The sequence below is a fragment of the Emys orbicularis genome, chromosome 1 (assembly GCF_028017835.1).
Source record: "Emys orbicularis isolate rEmyOrb1 chromosome 1, rEmyOrb1.hap1, whole genome shotgun sequence".
Taxonomy (NCBI): domain Eukaryota; kingdom Metazoa; phylum Chordata; order Testudines; family Emydidae; genus Emys; species Emys orbicularis.
Genome location: NC_088683.1, coordinates 363,711,497 through 363,732,536, shown reverse-complemented (window position 1 = coordinate 363,732,536; position 21,040 = coordinate 363,711,497). Strand labels below are relative to the sequence as shown.

The 21,040-nt window shown below is 46.7% G+C and overlaps 1 protein-coding gene across 1 annotated transcript; it reads right to left on the bottom strand.

The window, feature by feature from the left end:
- Positions 1 to 4,477: 4,477 nt before the first annotated feature.
- On the bottom strand, positions 4,478 to 5,476 carry LOC135892116 (olfactory receptor 52K1-like). Its single transcript, XM_065419814.1, has one exon. It carries the CDS (start codon positions 5,474 to 5,476, stop codon positions 4,478 to 4,480), a length of 999 nt encoding a protein of 332 aa, XP_065275886.1.
- Between the last annotated feature and the right edge of the window lie 15,564 nt (positions 5,477 to 21,040).

Below are 21,040 nucleotides of genomic sequence, written 5' to 3'. Positions count from 1 at the left end.
CGGGAGCTGGATTGGGGTACCCTCCGTCACCCCATCTCTATCCCCGAGAGGTCAGTTGTGTGACTGCTCCCCTCTGGCAGGTCATTTACACAGTTCCCTCTCGAAGCCTGAGCCACAGGTTGGGTGCCTGGGAGCACAAATGCTGAATCTTCAATTCTGTCCTGGGCATCCTCCCCCATGTGATCAGTGAGGAGACATTCCTATACCCCCACTATTCCTCCCCCAGTTTCCCTCTCTGGGTCCCCCTCTAGGACACATACCCCGATGCTCTCTAGAGTGGGAACTATCCTCTCATCAGCTGGGAATGGCTCACAGCTAACAGTCTGGACACTTGTCTCAGTGGCAGGCTCCACACCCCCCACCCTTCCTGAGGTGGTGTTGCCTCCTGCTGCAGTGTTAAAGGAACCCAAACCCACCTTCTCAGTGTTTTCTATGATTCTATCACTGGGCTCCCCTCTGGAACACATCTCCCTATACTCCCTAGCATTGCATTTGTCCCTTGTTTAGCAGCATCATGGACATTTTTCTCCCTGAGGCAGCACCGCCTTCAGTTGAAGGGCAGGAGCTGGTCTCAACCACCGCCACCCCTGGAAGCATGCAGTTTCCCACTGCTGCAGGGGAATCGAGGAGACTCTCTTTCCTTTACCAGTTCCTGGTACTTTCCCCTTTCCATTTGAGGTCTCAGCAGAATGCTCCTTCTTCTGCTGGCGGACACTTTAACAGCCTGAGCTACATGGAGGGAATCATTGCCAACAAGGGACAAATGCAATGCTAGGGAGTATAGGGAGATGTGTTCCAGAGGGGAGCCCAGTGATAGAATCATAGAAAACACTGAGGAGGTGGGTTTGGGTCCTCAAGGAATCAATTCTGGAGCACTTAGAGGAGAGGAAAGTGATCAGGAACAGTCAGCATGGATTCACCAAGGGCAAGTCATTCCTGACTAACCTAGTTGCCTTCTATGAGGCAATAACTGGCTCTGTGGATGAGGAGAAAGCAGTGGACGTGTTATTCCTTGACTATAGCAAAGCTTTTGATTCGGTCTCCCACAGCATTCTTGCTGGCAAGTTAAAGAAGTATGGGCTGGATGAATGGACTATAAGGTGGATAGAAATCTGGCTAGATTGTCGGGCCCAGTGGGTAGTGATCAATGGCTCTATGTCTAGTTGGCAGCTGGTATCAAGCGGAGTGCCCCAAGGGTCGGTCCTGGGGTCGGTTTTGTTCAATATCTTCATGAATGATCTGGAGGATGGCGTGGACTGCACCCTTAGCAAGTTTGCAGATGACACTAAACTGGGAGGAGAGGTAGATACGCTGGAGGGTAGGGATAGGATACAGAGGGACCTAGACCAATTAGTGGATTGGGCCAAAAGAAATCTGATGAGGTTCAACAAGGACAAGTGCAGAGTCCTGCATTTAGGATGGAAGAATTGCATGCACTGCTACAGATTAGTGACTGAGTGGCTAGGCAGCAGTTCTGCAGAAAAGGACCTAGGGGTTACAGTGGATGAGAAGCTGGATATGAGTCAACAGTGTGCCCTTGTTGCCAAAAAAGCTAACGGCATTTTGGGCTGTATAAGTAGGGGCATTGCCAGCAGATCGAGGGACGTGATCATTCCCCTCTATTCGGCATTGGTGAGTACTGTGTCCAGTTTTGGGCCCCACACTACAAGAAGGATGTGGAGAAATTGGAAAGAGTCCGGCGGAGGGCTGGGGAGCTGGGAACTTCTCTGGTGCCTCCATTGTTGGTCCATGAATGGCTTAGGTAAAGCACTCAGGTAACTCAATTGGGGGTGGCACCACCTGCTGTCGTGTTGGGCGATAACAGGGCCCAGAGGGGCTGGCTGTATGTCACCAGCAGAGCAGGGGGAGAGGCCAAACCAGCTGAATGGTTTGGGGGCACAGCAGTTCAATCAGCTTCCAGGCTGTACTCCAAAACAACACCCTGGCACCCCCACATTCACCACTGTTATATAGTTGCCACAAATCTTGTAGGAACTATGTCATGTGGGGTGTCAAATGAAAAGCTATGGTTTGATGAATATGATTGTCCTATTTGTATGCATGTCTCATTTTTGTGTTTGAAGTTATGAATATTGACTATATACCTGTGTTTCAAATTTGTTTGCTTCTGTGGTAACGTCTACAAGGTAGTTTACATCCAGTCGAGCCAGCACTTTGTGAATGGATATTCATGTTGATGTCCCATCAAAAAGCACAATGGGCCATGGAAGAAGCTTATCCCACCTGATGGACTTTCCTGAGAACATTCTAACCAGGATATGGGTAATGGCCCCTGCTATGACTCACTGAAGCACGCAAGGGAATGTGACCAGCTTATGTGATACCAGACTCCATCTTGTGCCTGTACTTTCCCACTAACTGTGCTGGGGGCTTCGTTTGGGACAATGAAGTTCCGTCCACATGGCAGAAGCTATAAAAGGGGATGTGACATCAGCACTGGGCCTCACTCCCCCCACAACTCAACACCTCAAAACACATCTAGAGAGAAAAGATTTTGACTGGGGAGGTGGTCCCAGGCTGGAAAGGAGAAATCCCGGCGCGTGTATGGAAGATTGATGAACTGTTTGTACCATCAGGGTGAGATATTGCTTGATTCAAACCCTGTCTAGTTTATAGAACTCAGATTGCGATTTCACTTTATTTCTTAGGTATTTTACTTTGATCTCTACACATAGTTATAATCACTTAAAATCTATCCTTCTTTAGTTAATAAATCGGTTTTATGTTTTTCACCTAAACAGTGTGTTGTTTGAAATGCCAAAGGGAAATCTGATCAAGAAGAGGGGCTGGTGCATTGTCCTCTCCACATTGAGGGAGAGGCGGACTGGGTTATGTGATTATGTGACAAGTTGCAGACCCCTCCACGTCCTGCATTCACACAGAGATTCACAGTCAGGGACACACCCAGCTGAGTTACATGAATGGTTTCTCCAACCACTCATGAACCAACAATAGAGAGGATCCAGCCAATTCCCCCCAATTTAGGACTCCAGAGCTCTACCATCTTGCCCTGGTCAGAAGTCTGACACGTATCATACTAGGTTTGTAAAATTAGCCTCTGCACAACAGATATGAAGCACTTAATGGCAGGGAACACCTTGGGTGTGAAAATACAGGGACAGAAATTTCTGTGGTTAGGAGGAGTATAGTGCAACAAGGTGACATACTGACAGGACAGATGGCAGAGATTTTATTTTAGATATTTATTTATTTGGTGGTTACAAAATCCTTGTGCCTTTGGCTAAAGTGCACCTAGAAACCAAGAGTTTGGAAGTTGTATTATCTGTGGGGATAGTAGACGATACTCCTATTGATATGCTATGTAGTTCCCCACATCCTCCTCCTTCCCTTTTTTAAAGATGGGCACTACATTCACCTTTTTCCAGTCATCTGGGACCTTCCCCGATCGCCATGAGTTTTCAAAGATAATGGCCAATGGCTCCGCAATCACATCCGCCCACTCCTTTAGCACCCTCGGATGCAGCGCATCTGGCCCCATGGACTTGTGCTCGTCCAGCTTTTCTAAATAGTCCCGAACCACTTCTTTCTCCACGGAGGGCTGTGAATTAGAATTGTCTATATCTCACCCTGACTGATGATACAAGCAGGCTTACAGAGTCTTGAGGCACAGGCTGCATCTCCCCCATTAAAAGTTCTTTGTCTTCCAGAGCTTCTTGCAGGTGCTGAGTCTGGGGGAGTGAAGACAAGTGATGATGTCACTCCCCATCTTTTATAGTTTCTTCCAGCTTGCTGGAAAGTCTGTGCATGTGACGTGGGGGGTCTTCCCCCATTGGCCAAACATTCTCCATTGTCTCCGTACTCCCTCCGAGGAGGCTTCCTTACACAGAGTTCCTGTGCTAGTGGTTTCTTCCCTGGATGAGTGTTGACAACAGCAATTAACATGGTCTGGCTACTCCTCTGACATACCTGAAAGGCTGGTTTGGGGTGTTTCCAGCCTCACATCACACTTGAGTAACTCACACATAGCAGGATTTCATAACTTCACATACAACCCAAGGGGATATCAATGTTTAGCAGATTAAGACTTTTACAATGATACCTCACAGGGCCTACTTTGTACAAAACATACCATAATTACATCAGCATGGTAAATACGGGGTGCTTTGGGGTGCAGAGTGTCAGAGGGATGAACCAGAGAGTGATGGGGGTGGGGAGGAGAGGAGTGAGTGACAGGCGGGGCCTTGAGGGGAAGAGGCAGAGCAGAGGGGCAGGGCCTCAGGCTTACAGTTACCAGCAATTAGAACAGTGGCAACTCTGAGTTGTATATAAACAGATTCCCCAGTTTGTCACGCTGACACAGTACAGTTAGGTCAGGAAAGGCTTTAATGTCTGTTTGACTGGCCAGTCAGTGATTCGGGGAAGGGGGCCCAGCACCATGTCACCAGCCAGTTCTCCATGGAGCTTGGTCTGAGAGCCAGAGCACCAGGAGAAAGCTTTAGGTCCCTTTATGAGTAAAGAGCTGGAGCAGCTTATCCCGGATCTGTTGGGTCCTCGCCCCATAGATGATGGGGTTTAGCATGGGGGGCACCAGGAGATGCATGTTGGCCATGAGAATGTGGAAATGCAGGGCCACATTGTGCCAAAACCGTTGCATGAGGGCGGAGAAGAGATGTGGGATGTAAGAGGCTAAGATGACACAGAGGTGGGAGCCACAGGTCCCAAAAGTCTTGAGCCGGGCGTCCTTTGTTGGGAGGCTGAAGATGGCCCTGATGATCAGGGTATAGGACAGGGCGATAAAAAACACATCCATACCGATCACCAAGAATGCCACAGCGAGGCTGTAGTAACTACTGAGGCTGATGTCGGCACAGGCCAGCTTCACCACAGCTATGTGCTCACAGTACGTGTGGGGAATGATGTTGGTTCTGCAATATGGCCACCTCCTCGCCAGGAAAGGATGTGGCAGTATGAGCATGATGCCGCGCAGCACCAAGGCCAGGCCAATTTTGGCCACCACCGGATTTGTTAGGGTGGTGGAATGTCTCAGGGGATCACAGATGGCCACATAGCGATCAAAAGCCATGGCCACAAGGACCCCAGACTGCATCACAGAGAAGCTGAGAATGAAGTACATCTGGGTGAGGCAGGCACTGAAATCGATCTCCCTGGAATTGAACCAGAAGATGCTCAGCATTTTGGGTAGGATGGACGTAGACAGGACCAGGTCAGTGACAGACAACATGCAGAGGAAATAGTACATGGGCCCATGAAGGCTGGGCTCCGTCTTTACGATGAACAGGATGGTGAAGTTCCCCAAGATGGCTATGGCATAGATTGCGCAGAAGGGGATGGAGATCCAGACATGGGCTGCCTCCAGGCCAGGAATGCCCAGCAGGATGAAGGTGGAGGGGTTGGTGAAGTCGGTTGAGTTGGATTCTGACATGGTGAAGGGGAGAAGGTGTCCAACACTGAGGCAGAACAGTGTTTCCTGCATGTATCGTATGTTCCCCTGACTTCCTGTATGTGCCCAGAGTCTAAGGTGATGGTAGCAGGACAAACACCTGGATGGAGAGACAATGTTAATATGAGACATTACATGCACTACTGGAGGCTGTTCTCGTGGGTGAAGCAGATTGGTCGCTCTTCACACACGGAAAAATGACATTTTCATTATTTAGATAAATGAATTATGAACAACTGACCCTCCTAATGCCAATTCCATATTTTATGGTGCTCCCTGCATCAATAGTTCCTCCACATCGTGGTGTGGGAAACCTTAGGTGGCACCAGCAGGAAACATGAGTGCATACTGGTTATCTCTTATTGTTTCCTAGGCCTTGTCTGCACTGCCAAGTTTTTTTGCCAAAAGGCAGCATTTGGTGATGAAATAGTGGAGGTGTAAACATTATAAAGCCACTTTGACGACGGAATTCCTCAGTTTCAGTGATGTAATAGAGGCACCTTGATGAGAATTACAATGTTTTTACGCAACATTTTTGTCGCCAAAGTGCCAGTGTAGACACCTTTCTTGATTTTATCACTGTAATTGGCCAATTGCTTTTCTCCCACACCCAACGTCCTCCACCCCTGGGAACACTCACCATGCTTCCAGTGTTCACCAGCATGTGTGCTTGTCAAGGGTCAGGTGGAAAGTAACTGGTGTGTTACCAGCAGTGTATTTTAATGTAGTGTTTCAATGCTGTAAATGTACTTAACAATAATGCTTTTCTTTATTGTTACTTGTGCTTCTCCAGATATGTCCTTGAAAGGAGGCATCCCCTCCACTCCAGCCGAGTGTCTCCGCCGGATAAGAAAGCGACCAAGACGGAGCAAGGAAGATATGTTCTGGGAGGTGCTGCAGTACACTGATGCAGACAAAACGGAATGCAGGAAGTGGAGGCAAAGTGACAAGCAGGAAAGAAAAGAAAATGAGGCATACACTAGGGATGCAATGGAGAGGCTGATAAAAATTTTCTAGTGACAAACCAACATGCTGCAGTCCCTCCTGATGCTCCAGACTGAGTAGATGGGTGCCCGCCCTCCCCTTCAGCACATTCAGAACTCTTTGCCATGTCCTCCCCAAACTCCACCCACACATTCCTTTCCGATTTCTGGGACGTCTCACTTTACCGTTCACTCCATCTCCACAGACACCTTTTCAAATGAAAGCTGGACGTACGCTCAGCTGTGTGTGTGTGCATGGTGTGGTGGGTTTTTTGGCAATAAAAGCAAAGTTATTTGAATAACAAGCACTCTTTATTTGTTTCTGGTGCAGTTATGATAGCAGAAAGCAACAGCAAAGCAGCAGGCAGTTTTACCATTTCCTTACATTGAACCCTGGGCCTGAACAATCACAACTGCTTCCTACCCTACCAAAACTGGACTTCATTATGTATTACAATCCCATACATAGAAATAAACATTACTCGTTCTCATTTTCAAAGTGTTGCCGCAAGGCTCCCTGATTCCAATTGCCCTCCACTGTTCCCTCTTATAGCCTTGGTATCTGGCTGCTCAAAATCAGCAACCACGTGTTCTGTCCGAGCAGTGCACCACTGAGCAAACTTTTCGCCCTTACCTTCACAAATATTATACAAGGTGGAACACAAGGCTACAACCATGGGAATATTTTCCTCATTGAGGTCTAACCTTTCAGAAAGGAATCGCCAGCACGCTTTTAATCTGCCAAATGCACATTCTACGGTCATCCTGCTCCTACTCAGCCTATTGTTGAAATGCTCCTTACTGATATCCAGGTTTCACTTCTATGTTTTCATGAGCCCTGGCATTGAGGGATATGCCAGGTTTCCCAGGATTACTATGAGCATTTCAACATCCCCTGTGGGGATGTTCCGGTCTGGAAAGAAAGTCCCCGATTTCTGCTTTCTGTAAAGGCTGGTGTTCGTAAAGATTCATGCATCATGCACTTTTCTGGACCACCCTGCACGGATGTAAATGAAACGCCCACAGTGATCCTCGAGTGCCCGCAACACCGTGGAGAAGTACCCTTCCAATTGATATATTCCATCGCAAGGTGTCCGGTGCCAAAATTGGAATATGCCTGCTATCTATCGCCCCTCTGCAGATAGGGAAACCCATTTCTGCAAAGCCATCCACAATGTCTCGCACATTGCCAAGAGTCACGGTCTTGCGGTTCAGGATGTGATTAATGGCCCTTCAGTTAATGCAGACCCAACGGTTGACTTCCCAACTCCAAACTGATTTGCGACCGACCAGTAGCAGCCTGGAGTCACCAGCTTCCACAATGTGATTGCCATGCACTTCTCCACTGACAGTGCAGCTCTCATTTGGGTGTCCTTGCGCCATAGGGCTGGGGTGAGCTCAGTACACAATTACAGGAAGGTGGCTTTCCAATTCCAAAAGTTCTGCAGCCACTGCTCGTCAACCCAGACCAGCATAACGTTGCGATTCCACCACTCAGTGCTAGTTTCCCGAGCCCAAAACTGACATTCCACCATGCTCAGCTGTTCTGTGAATGCCAAAAGCAATCTAACGCTGCTGCTCTCCATGTCAGCCACCACATCAGGCAACTGTGACTCCCGTTTCCTTCACAACTTCCAGATTGATTCCACTGCCATTCGTGATGTGCTACTGACAGCTAGCAGGGCACTGCGGGATCCGTTCCTGCAGACAGAGGTGGTGGGCTGAGCAGAAAACAAGGGACTTTGAAAAATGCCATGAACTGGAGATGGAAGAACATGGAATGCTGGGGTGGAGAGCAATGCATCATGGGACATTGATCCCGGAGCCATAATGTGCTGCAATCCGCTCTGCCTTCCCACAACACCTATGTACACAAGATGGAGAGCTGAACAGTGGGATAGCTACCCACAGTGCATTGCTCTCACTGTCACTGTGACCGCCCCACGTGTGGACGTGCTATGCCAAAAGAGACAGCGTGAACGTACAACAACGGTTTTCTTTAAAGGCTTTTTGGTCATTGACTAAACTTTCAGTGAAAAAAATTGGCCAATGTAGACATAGCCTTAATGCAATGAAAGCCAGGCTACAGAGCCATGCTGTAGGGAGTTTCCTATTCACCTACTTACTGAAAATCTGAGAGTAGGGGAAAAAAACCTTTGCCAAGACATGTGCCGGGGGAAACATCCCAACTAGAACACACCTCAGGGAAAAGGCTATGAGAAGTGGGGAGTCTGGCGTATGCGACAGACTGAAAAGTCTGGGACTGTTTAGTTTAGAGAAGAGACAAATAAGGGGGCATAGGATAGAGGAGAACAAAATAAAAGTATGGAACCGATTACATTGAAATGGACAAACAGAGACCAGCTCTCAACCAGTAATAGCGATCTACAGATACCCTTCAAAAGGGCTAATTTCCCAAAGCTGAGGCAAATTATCAGCAAAACTGATTGGGAGAAAAAATTTAGACAGAAAAATGGGAATAAAAAATGGTTTTCCAAAGGAGGCTGGAGCCGTCTGTCCTGGATGGTTTTGACACAACAAACCCTGCATCTTGGCAGGGGGTTAGACTAGCTGACACTTGCAGTCCCTTTCCATCTTGGGTGTCTATGATTCTACAGTCAGTAGCTCTCAGCTCCCAACCAGTAATATCTATCTACAGATACCCTTCAAAAGGGCTAATTCCCCAAATTGAGGCAAACTATCAGCAAAACTGATTGGGAGGAAAAATGTAGACAGAAAAATGGGAATGAAAAATGGGAGTTCTTTAAGAAGAGTTTATTAGAGAGCTAAAAAGCCACAATTTCACAATCTAGGAAGTGGAGAACTTTGGTTAAAAACCCAGTTCAGTAGTAAAGTGAAGGCAGCAATTAAGTGGGGGGAAAGCAACGTATAACAAAAGGGAAACGGGAAAATAGATAGCAAGCAATACAAATTGGAAGTTATGAAAATTGATATGGGACTTTACAGATATCAGGGGGGAATCTATGCTTTGCAGGGCTAAGGATAACAAAAAGGAGTCTTTTAAGTATATTAAGAACAAAAGAAATCCTAGAAAAGGTATAGGCCAATTCCTAGAGGGAGAAAGGAAACTTGTTAATGTTGCAGAAAAGGTAGATGTGTTCAAGAAATATTTTTGTTCTGCATTTGGGATAAGTTAAAAAGAAAGTCTAGGAGTATAATTAATGCCAGTCAACAGCATGGTTTATGGAAAACAGGTCTTGTCAAATAAATCCAATTTCATCCTTTCATGAGAGTACACCTTTGGTTGATCAAAGGAACCAAGCAAATACAATAGACTTTGATTTCTCTGAGGCATTTGATTTAGTAGGGGAAAACATTCAGTTAAAAAATGAACACTATACAATATCAGTAGGACACATGTTAAATGGACGAAAAGCTGGCTACCTGACAGATCTCAGAAAGCTGTTGTCAATGGGCAATTGTCAGTGAATGGGGGTGTTTCTAGTGGGGTTCTGCAGGGATCAGTTCCAGGCCAAATGCTATTCAATTTTGTCATCAAGGATCTGGAAGCAAATAGAAAATAATTGCAGGTAAAATTTGTGGACTACCCCAAGATTGGCAGAGTGGTTACAATGAGGTGGCCAAGGGAGGCATACCGATTGATCTGGAGCATTTGTTGAGCTGGGCCCATGCAAACAAAATGTTTTAATACAGTCAAATGGAAAGTGGTCCTCTCGGAACAGGGAATGCAGGCCCGACCCCCAGGCTCGGGCACTGTATTATGGAACGCAGGGACCCTGAGAAGGATTTAGGGGTCATTGTGGACAACCAACTCATCGTGAGCTCCCAGTGTGATGCTGTGGCCAAAATGGCTAATGCGATCCTTGGATGCATAATCAGGGGAGTCGGGCATTGGAGCAGGGGAAGGATTTTACCTCTGCATGTGGCATTGATGAAACCGACTGCGTCAAGTTCTGGTGTCCACATTTCAAAAAGGATGTTGAAAAATTGGAGAGGGTGCAGAGAAAACCCACAAAAATGATTGGAGACTGGAGAAGCTGCCTGACAGAGAGAGAGATTTATAGAGCTTCATCTATTTATCTCATCAAAAAGATAATCAAGCAGAGACTTCCATGGGGAGAAAATCGTGGGTGCTAATGAGCTCTGTAATCTAGTTTAGAAAGGCAGAGGAAGACCCAATGGCTGTAAACTGAATCCTGACAAATTCCAATCAGAAATAAGGGCCAAATGATTAGCACTGAGGGTGATTAACCGGTGGGATAAACTGCAAAGGGAAATGGTGGATTCGCCAACTCCCCATGTCTGCAGATCCAGACTGGATGCTTTTGTGGAAGATCTGCTTGAGGGCTTGTCTACACTTAAAACACTACAGCAGCGCTGCAAAGCACTTAAGTGTAGACACTACTTACCTGGATGACAGGGATTCTCCCGTCAGCGTAGGCAATTCACCTCCCCGAGAGGTGGAAGCGAGGTTGATGGAAGAATTGTTCAATCGACCTCATGCTGTTTACACTGGGGTTACGTTGATATAGTGACAGCTCTCAGGGGTGTGGATTATTTGGCTGTTGCAAAAAAAGCAAATGCAATTTTGGGTTGCATTAACAGAGGCATAGCGCAAGTCGTGGTAGGTGATAGTACCACTCTACTCAGCGCTGGTTAGGTCTCAGTTGGAGTGCTGTGTGCAATTTTGGTCACCGCTGTCTGGAAAGGATGTAGAGAAACTGGAAAGGATCCAGAGGTGAGCGACAAAGATGATCCAAGGGATGGAATGCAAACCATACGAGCAAAGGCTGAAAGAACAGGGTATGTTTAGTTTGGAAGAGAGGAGATTAAGGAGGGACATGATAGCGGACTTCAAGTATTTGAAAGGCTGCCATAAAAAAGATGGAGAAAATTTGTTCTCTCTTGAGACAGAGGGCAGGGCAAAAGGCAATGGGTTCAAACTACATGTAACGATGCTGCCCATGTGAGCCAGCTGAGATCACTCAATTAGGGTGAACTGCAAACAAAACAGGGCAGACAAACCCCAAACGCTGGTGGATATTCCAATATTTAGATTTACCAAGCCAGCCCAAAACAGCCTTTGTATTACCTAACTGGTTACTCAGAAATCCAAACAATGCAGTTCCCTTAAAGTGCCCAGCCTCAGGCCTCCATCCAGATACAAATGTCAAACATATGATCATAAATTCTGAAAATCACATTTCATCATATAAAACAAAAGTTTCTTCCAATCCCAAAGGATCAATCACACACCCAGTCCAATTATAACATAGATCTTACCCAAAATACATGCTTATAGTCAATTCTTGTTAACTAAACTAAAATGTATTAAAAAAGAAAAGAGATAGAATGTTAGTTAAAAGATCAATATAGATAGAGACTTGAATTCAATTCTGGAGGTTCAGATACACGGCAGAGATGAGTTTGTAGTTTCCAAAAGTCCTTTTAGAAATAGTCCACAGGTTATAGTCCAATGTTCATATTCAGGGTGACTTCAGTCAGTGATTGGGGATCTCAATTCTTATGGCTAAGGGTTTCCCCTTCTTGAAACCATAAGCAGATCTGAGATGAAGAAGGATCTTGTACCAGGGTTTTTATACATTTCCAGCAGCCTTTTGGCCTGAGAAAACAATAGGCTTAACTTTCCTTCTCCCAAACATCATGGCAATTAGCACAGGGTCATTTATCCATTAAATAGTTCAGATGCAGGTTCCACAACCTTCAAAGAGACATATAGACAATAATACTATTTCACCCAAGTGTCTTCCTAAATATTAATACTCCTTTTTTTATCTTTGAATCAAAGCCATAGTAATAGACAAGACTTGTTTCCTTACATCACAAGACCTGAACAAACATCTACCCTTCTATCTCTAACAATGCAGGCTTGCATTTCAAAACTCTATTCATTTACATTTCTTCCTAACAAGTCTTTAAAGTTTGCCCATGGGTCATGTCAGTCTGTGAGTCAATTAACTTTTTCTGGCCCTGTGTCACCTTTCAATGAGATATTATATTACACTCATAACGGCACACTACAGCAGAGCACATTTAGATGAAATCTCAGGAAAAACTCCCCAACTGTAAGAACAGGAGGACAATGGAACAGTCACCTAGGCAGGTTGTGGAAGCTCCTTCACTGGAGGTTTTCCAAAGGTAGCTGGAGTCATCTGTCCTGGATGGTTTAGACACTACAAACCCTGCATCTTGGCAGGGGTTAAACTAGCTGACCCTTGCAGGTCCCTTCTCACCCTGTGGCTCTATGATTCTATATTGTAAAATCCTAGTGTAGACCAGGTCTTAGTCAGACACAAGTTTTGGAGCTACATACAGGGGTAACGGGGTTAAATTTAATGGCTTGTGTTATACAGGAGTTCAGACAGGATGATCTAATTGTCCCTTCTGATCTTAAACCCTATGAATCTATTGATAAAGAAAGTAGATCAGGCATTTATAACACATGAACAAGGGAACATTCAATTACATTGCATGTCTGAACATATAACACTGAGAAAAGAAAATTGTTTCCATAATCCATATGTGGCCAGTGGAACTCCTTGCCACAGACATGATTGGAGCAAAGAGCATAGCTGAATGGGATTCACAAATGGATTGGCCCTTGTAGATGGTGCTGGTGGCTAGTTAAGGCTGTCTGACACCTTCAATTAGGAGACCTCATTTTCAGTTGGTTATAAGTTTGCCAAACTTTAACTGTTTGGACTGAAATTTCCAACACTGGGTGTCTGCTGCTGGCTGAATTGTTTTTTGAAAGTTTCAGGCATAACAGTTCAGACGACCTCTGGAATGAAGCCAGGAGAAAAGATGTCTTTCCCATATTGAAAAATTTCATATAATTATTCCAGTGAGGAGCCCTAGCACCTCCAAGCTTTCCATCAGAAAGTCAGGTTAGAGCCCCCCCCATTAACAGCCAGAGCCCCGAAATGCAAGAGGAGGAGGTGAGAGTCCCTGTGCATTAACTCACACCCAGCTGGCTCCTGAGGTCTTTACTCAGTTCTTACTCCAAGGGGAGCAAAGAGGGACATTTTGGCTAGTGATATTGGAGCAAACACATCCCCTGTGGCAAGGGCCCCGGCATGTTTAATGGCTCTACAGAGCAGAAAGGACCACAGACCTATTCTCTATCCCATCACACCCATGTTGCACTGGGTTTGTCGAGCAGGTGAGCTCCTCAGCAAGAGATGGGTACCTGTGAATTCTGAGATGGACGTGTCTTCCCTGGGAATCCCCTGCAGGCAGCCGTGTCCCACACCTCTCTCACCCCAGCATCTGCAGCAGCATCCCACGCTGAGAGCCGACACAGGGGTGTGCACCGTTTATAATATAGCTGTGTGTAATCCTGGGGGGGTCGCTTTGCCTCTAGGGGAGAAGCTGCAACTGAATGGAAACAGGATGGAGACCGGAGACACTCTAGCCAATGTCTCTCTTTCAATGTCTGCGCTTCTGTGTTCTTTATCCAGCTTTAGGAGTAAACAGTAATTAAGGGACCTTCCCAAAGGGAGATGAGAACTCTTGGGCTCTCCGCTGAGTCAGAGAGGAATTGGCTGCTCTGTGTATTGGTGTATTTTTAAAAGTTGTTGCTTAGTAAGAAAACTAGGGATAATTCCCAGCCCTCCATAGGGTCTGATATTCTGTAAAGGCCCAGTATTAATGGGTAGATAGTAGACAGAAAGATCTGGAGAAAGGTGACTGAGGGGAGACACGAACACTTTCTGCAGGCACACGGGGAGATTAGTAATTCTCATCAGTAACTATCATCATACTGTGTAGCAACTTTCATTGAAGGATATTCAAAATATCTACCAAAGGAAAGTGACTATGAACATATACCCATTATACTGATAGGTAAAATGAGGCAAAGGGAGACGTGACTTGGTGAAGGTCACACAGAGAATGACAGTCAGAACCCAGGAGTCCTGATTTCCCTGCTGTAACCACAGTCTCTCTGTTAGTAACTGAGTGCATGACAAGAAGGAAATGTATTCAGGGTGTAGCAGTGCTTGTTCGTTATGTGGGTGTGACAGACTTGCCCAGGATGCAACCTGGAACGGGGGTACCGCTGAGCCCTCTGGCATACCAACCTGGGCTCCCTTTCACACTGTGCTGTCTGGGCTAACAGGGGTGTCTTTTCACAGCTGCTTTCTGTGTCTTCCCAACCCAGGGAATTTTCTCCTCGCCTCTGTCAGTTGGGTCATTAGCATTTCCACAGACAGCCATTGATTCAGTTGGACCTGCATCCTGCCTGAAAGACACAGAGTTAGTTTTCACAAGCACGTCAGGAACAAAGTCCTGAAAAAGCAGGAGCTGGATTGGAGTTCCCTCCGTCACCCCCTCTATATCCCCGAGAGGTCAGTTGTGTGACTGCTCCCCTCTGGCAGGTCAGTTACACAGTTCCCTCTCGAAGCCTGAGCCACAGGTTGGGGGCCTGGGAGCACAAATGCTGAATCAGCCATTCTGTCCTGGGCATCCTCCCCCATGTGATCAGTGAGGAGACATTCCTGTACTCTCACTATTCCTCCCCCAGTTTCCTCTTCTGGGCCCCCCTCTAGGACACATACCCCTATGCTCTCTAGAGTGGGAACTATCCCCTCGTCAGCCGTGAAGGGCTCACAGCTAACAGCCTGGACAGTTGTCTCAGTGGCAGGCTCCACACCTCCCTCCCTGACTGAGGTGGTGTTACCTCCAGCTGCAGTGTTAAAGGAACCCACACCCACCTCCTCAGTGGTTTCTATGATTCTATCACACTTCTCTGGGCTCCCCTCTGGGACACATCTCCCTGTGCTTCCTAACATTGGGTTTTTCCCTTGTTTAGCAGCAACATGGACATTTTTCTCCCTGAGGCAGCGCTGCCTTCAGCTGAAGGGCAGGAGCTGGTCTCAACCACCCCCACCCCTGGAAGCATGCAGTTTCCCACTGCTGCAGGGGAATCAAGGAGACTCTCTCTCCTTTCTTCACCAGTTTCTGGGACTTTCCCCTTTCCCTCTGCGGTCCCAGCAGAATGCTCCTTTTTGATGCAGGCGAACACTTTAACTGCCTGAGCTACACGGAAGAAATCATTGCCAATTAGCATAGCAATAGGGTTATCTTCTAATATCCCCACTGATAAGACAGCTTCCAAACCCTCGGTTTCTATGTGCACTTCAGCCAAAGTCACCGTTTACAATATAGCTGTGTGCAATCCCAGGGACATAAGGATTATGTAACCACCAAATTATAAAAACTCTGCTATCTGTCCTGTCAGTATGTCACCTTGTTGCACTATCGTCCTCCTAACCACCGAAATTTCTGCCCCTGGATCTTCCCACTCAAGGTGTTTCCTGCCATTAATGCTGACAGCCTTTAAGTGCTTCATGCCTAGTTTTGCAGAGGCTAATTTTACAAATGTAGTATGATAAGTGACAGGTGCCTGAGGGGCTTCTGTGCTCAGAATCACAGCATTCACATGGCGTACCTGCTGCCTGCTTCCTCTGAGCACAGGGCGTTTATCCCTCGGGCGATCAGTGAATTACAATGATAGCAGCTCCTGGACTCTTCTGGTTTTATAGCAGATTAGGGTTGGGGATTAGAAGAATGGGGTAAAATGGGACCATGCTTCCCACCCAGTGTAAACCCCTCCGTCTGTAGTTTATTCACAATAGAGGCTTGTGTCTGCTCAAAATCCTCAGCTAGAGAAGCCATCTATTCACCGTTTTCAACTTTTTGTCCCATAGACACTTTTTCACGTGATCTTTAAATATGTTTAAGACGTGCTCCTGACCAACTAGGTCAAACGTTCCTTCAAAGCTTGTAACATCTGTGCCCCTTACTCAGTTTCCCATTAAATCTTTCATTTTGTTTACATATTTCACTTTACACACCAGCACCCCTCTTAAGATTCCTAAATTTCATTCTAAATGTTTCACGGGTAATCTGAAATTGTTTCAAAACCATTTCTTTGAATTTACAATAATCTAAAGCATCAGCAGTTGGCATTTTATTGACTATATCCAGTGCTTTACCAGTTAAATTAGCAACTAAAGTGGGCATCTTCTGGTCATCAGGAATCTTATGAATCACACACAGCCTCTCAAAGGTAGTGAAGTATTCAGCAATATCCCCTGCCTTGTTGTATGCAGGACACAGCTGTTCTCATTTGAGGATTTTTGGAGAGGCAGGAATCAGTGGAGTGGGAAGGTTCTGGTTCTGCTTTTACAGCAATTCCAATTGGTGATTCCACTCTCTCTCTTTCTTCTCAGTTTCTTGTTATTTTAGTTCCAAGCCCTTCTGTGTTCAGCCTCCTCTCTGGCAGCCTCTGCCTGCATTAGCGGCAAAATTCTCCTATGTTCTTTTTCTACTGCCTGCAATCTGAATAGCTCCGATTTCACAATCCTGTCACTCTTTGCACTCATCTTGCTGCTTTTCTTTCCCTACTTCCTTTTCCCAAAGTAAGCAAACAGAAAATAAAAAAACTGGTAAGCTCTTTGACTGATCTCCACCCACCACACTTAAAGTCTCACTTAAAATTTCTACACCAGTGTATGAAGTGCAACTCTCACTTAGAACAAGAAGTTGTGCATTTCACCCTGCTTGCCTTGACAGACTTTCCTGGAGTGCAACCTGGAACTGGGGTACCACTGAGCCCTCTGGCACACTAATCTGAGTCCCCTCTCACACTGTGATTATGTGACAAGTTGCAGACCCCTCCAGGTCCTGCACTGACACAAACATTCACAGGCAGGGACACACCCGGCTGAGTTACATGAATGCTTTTGTTGAATAGAGAGGCTCCAGCCAGTTCCTCAGCTTAGGACCTATGAAGCCTGACCAGTGGAAGTTTATTACCCACTGTGCTCCTCCCTCAGTGTGGAGAGGACAATGCACCAGCCCCTCTTCTTGAGCAGATTTCCCTTTTGCATTTCAAACAACACACTCTTTTAGGTAAAAAACATAAAACAGATTTCTTAACTACAGAAGGGTAGATTTTAAGTGATAATAACTAATAAGTGTACAGATCAAAGTAGATTACCTAAGAAATAAAGGTAAATTGCAATTTGAGTTCTATAAACTATAGAGTATAGGGTTTGACTGAAGCTCTACCTCAGTGATGATATAAACAGTTCAACAATCTTCCATTCACGGGCCAGGATTTCTCCTTTCCAGCCTGGGACCAGCTCCCCAGTCAAAATCTTTTTCCTCTAGCCGTATTTTGAGGTGTTGAGTTGTGGGGGGAGTGAGCCCAAGTGATGATTTCACTTCCCCCTTTTATAGCTTCTGCCAGGTGCAGGGAACTTCATTGTCACAAACAAAGCCCCCAGCTCAGTCAGTGGGAAAGTACAGGCACAAGATGGAGTCCAGTGTCACATGAGCTGGTCACATTCCCTTGCGTGCTTCAGTGAGTCATAGCAGGGGCCATTACCCGTATTCTGGCTACAATGTCTACAGGTATCAGAGGGGTAGCCCTGCTAGTCTGAATCTGTAAAAAGCAACAGAGAGTCCTGTGGTACCTTTAAGACTGTCGTGGAAAAATTGACCACACCGTTGATTTTGGGTCAGACACACTGATGCACCTTTATTAGGTAACACAATACAATTATGCATAAAGGGAAGGTCGGCGTATCCCCAAGCAAGGGGGTCAGCCGCCTTACATAAATCACACAGTTTTAAGCTTATAAAGGTAAAAACCGCAACGCGTAATGAAGCATTACAAATCTTATCAGCCTTATTTGGTATATTTATCAGCAAACCAATCGGAGCCTCTCTGGGGCCGCGATTCGGACCCGATACCATTTAGGGTTTTTCCTGTTATTGCTAGAGGCTCCTGTACGGCCCCCCTCTTGCATTACCTTCTCTTGCATTACTTTATTGAGTAATGCATTTATTTTGCTAATAGAGTTGTACAACAAGCCTTTTTTTTTAACTGTGTGCCCACCTACTTGCGGTTTTATTGTACAAGACTTTTCTGCTTTATTAATTTTTCCATAGCTAAACTACTGTTATTTTAGGTCAGGTTACCCAACTACCAGTAGGCGTTGGTTCCCCTTTTGCTCCTGTTGGCCTTTTGATTGAGCCATGCAGGTTCTGCATTGTGCCACACAAGCTTAAGCTTACAACTCTCGCCTATACCTTTAATATCAAGCAGGCCTGCCACGGCCTACTGTTGCTAGCTTAGCAATAGGTTATAATCCAGAGTAAGGCATATGGGGGTCCCCGAAAATCCTCATCAATTCCCTCCTCTTGATGCTAATTCAACAGCATCAACTTCCTCGATATGAATGTTCATTAAAGCTTGGACCTCAGGTCTCTCTCCCAGGGGCGTTTCATATTCGTTACAGTAGGGTATTTCCAGTGAGTCATATACTGGATCTTCTGGTTCCAACACAGAAGTCCGCAAAGGGGCGAGGGGCAAGGGGTAAGGGGGTGGTGGAGGGAAGGACAACACTGCAGGTCGGGGATGGCAACGTGTGCAGCAACAATAGCATGCACAGGTGCCCAACAACAGCCCACCACCGATGAGCCCCCAGAACAGAAACCCATGTATATGTGGGGGGTGAAAAACCTTTGTAATCATGCAGAGAAAATCTGAGCCCGTGCAAAGGGTAGTGACACGGTGAGCGGTTTCAAAGGCCCGGAGCTCGGTATTATAGGTGGTTTCCAGAATATCAACCTGATTCTTTAACTGGGATAGTTTGCTAATTTTGGGAAGCAGGGTCTCCAGGGAATGGAAGCGGTCCGGCACCAAGGCAGCCCAATCGAAGGGAATTGAAAATGATAAAGAGACTTGGTACCGTCTGTCCGCTGGCCAATAAACAACTTGTGAGCCGGAGGCGGTGGTCAAATTAAATACCGTGTCTAATAGGGAGGACGAATTAACCAGGACACAACTGTTGTTAGCCTCGAGAATGGTTTGGGAGGCGAGGGATGTTAATTTGCCTTTCCCCTCCCAGCAGACATGTTCATGAAGAACAATAATTTCTCCCGGTCTGAGTTTACGAATACATTGAAGCTGAGGGGGTTGTAAAGGCCACAGGGTCCATAAGGAGCCCTGACCTATCCAGATGTCGGGGGTTATCTCCGCCGCACTAACTAGGAAGCGGTTCGGGCCGTGGGGTGGCTTAATTTCCCACACGTCCTGGTGGACCACCCAATCCCACAAACATCCTCCCCAAGGGCCAGGGAAGAGCCGGTAAGTGGGGGCCCATACCCCGCTCACAGGACCATAAGCCTCAAAGGAACACTGTGAGCGTCGGCAGCTCCACCCGGAAAATCTCCAAGTATGCCTCCAAGGCCATAATTCAGGGGGAACACCTGAGGTGTTGCGAAGGGCAGCGGGCCAGGCCTGGTGCCTGAGGTCCTCTCGAATTTCTGTAAGTTGTACGTTAAGAAAATCCTGCACCTCAGAGCAAGCCAGGTCCCACTGCAATGCCTTCCCAGCCCCAGAAACGTGATAGACCATTTGGGTGAGGAGATCATGGGTGAGGGTGTTGAGAGTGGAAATGACGTGTAATTCCCCCACCCCAGCCCTGATTCCTGTTACCTGTGCTGCGGAGATAAGGCCGGTTGCCTGTTCAAGTTGTCCCAGTTTGGTTTCATGTTGCGAGGTTTTGTAGACATTCCAGGCCGAGGCGGCACTATTGGCCCCCTTCCATAAAGTGTCGGCCACCCCTCTCCTGTCCCGGTTCCCGTGTAACAAAGATTGTTGTTGCGCGAGCCTAATGGCCGCTCCCTTGGAGCAGTTTGGATAGGTGGCAGCGATTTGGAAGTGGGATAAGGGAAGGGAAAATCGGATGGTACCCAAAGTGGCATCTAAGATGGTCCACTTGAATCCTGTAACATCGCCCTTCCCCAGTGCTTCGTACCATAACTGATGGGCATGTATATGCAGGGCCCTTTTAACAGTGGTGATATTAGCGGTGAGGGCGGGAGTGTATTGGATGAGGGTACAGGTGATGTTTGCCATTGGAGGAAGTGTTTGTTTACAGGTAAAGTCTGGGGCAAAGAGACAATATCTGCCGGTGCGCACCTCACCTTTTGCTGCCTGCGTGATTAAGTAACAAAGGGAACCAGACTCATCCCTAGCCACGCACAGGCCTGGGAGTAGCATGGCATCCACGTTATCCCGCCAGCCATGTATGAAGGAGGTTTTAACCTTTGGCTGGGAACCGGGTGCCGATGTGATGTTGACACTATCTATGAACACGCTTCCCATAGTTTCCCAAGAGATGATTCGTTGATAAAGATGGCTGGGGTGGTCCCGAAGGGAGAAAAACAGCCTGGCCGAACAATACGAAAGTAAGTCCCCAGAAAGAGAAGGCCGCGGCCACTGTATGACATTCGAGTTTTCGGTTAACAGCCGAAAAATGTGGGGGGTGGCAGACCCAGGGGACCGGGAAACCCGCATGAGAGGGTGGTCCCGGGAGGTATGGTTGATGGAAGGGGGGAAGGTGGGAACTGGGGCGGGTAATAATTCAGGGATGGTAATGCAGGGAGATGGTACTTGGCCCTCCACACATTTTGCTGCCTGCGGGATGAATCCCAAAACCCAATCGGTACCACATTGCCATGAATACCCCCCACAATTCCCTCCTTGCCACTGTACAATATAACGTCTTTTCCACCAGGGCCAATTTTTAAC

Coding starts and splice junctions, on each gene's coding strand:
- LOC135892116 (XM_065419814.1), bottom strand. CDS start 5,476: ATGCAGGAAACACTGTTCTGCCTCAGTGTTGGACACCTTCTCCCCTTC.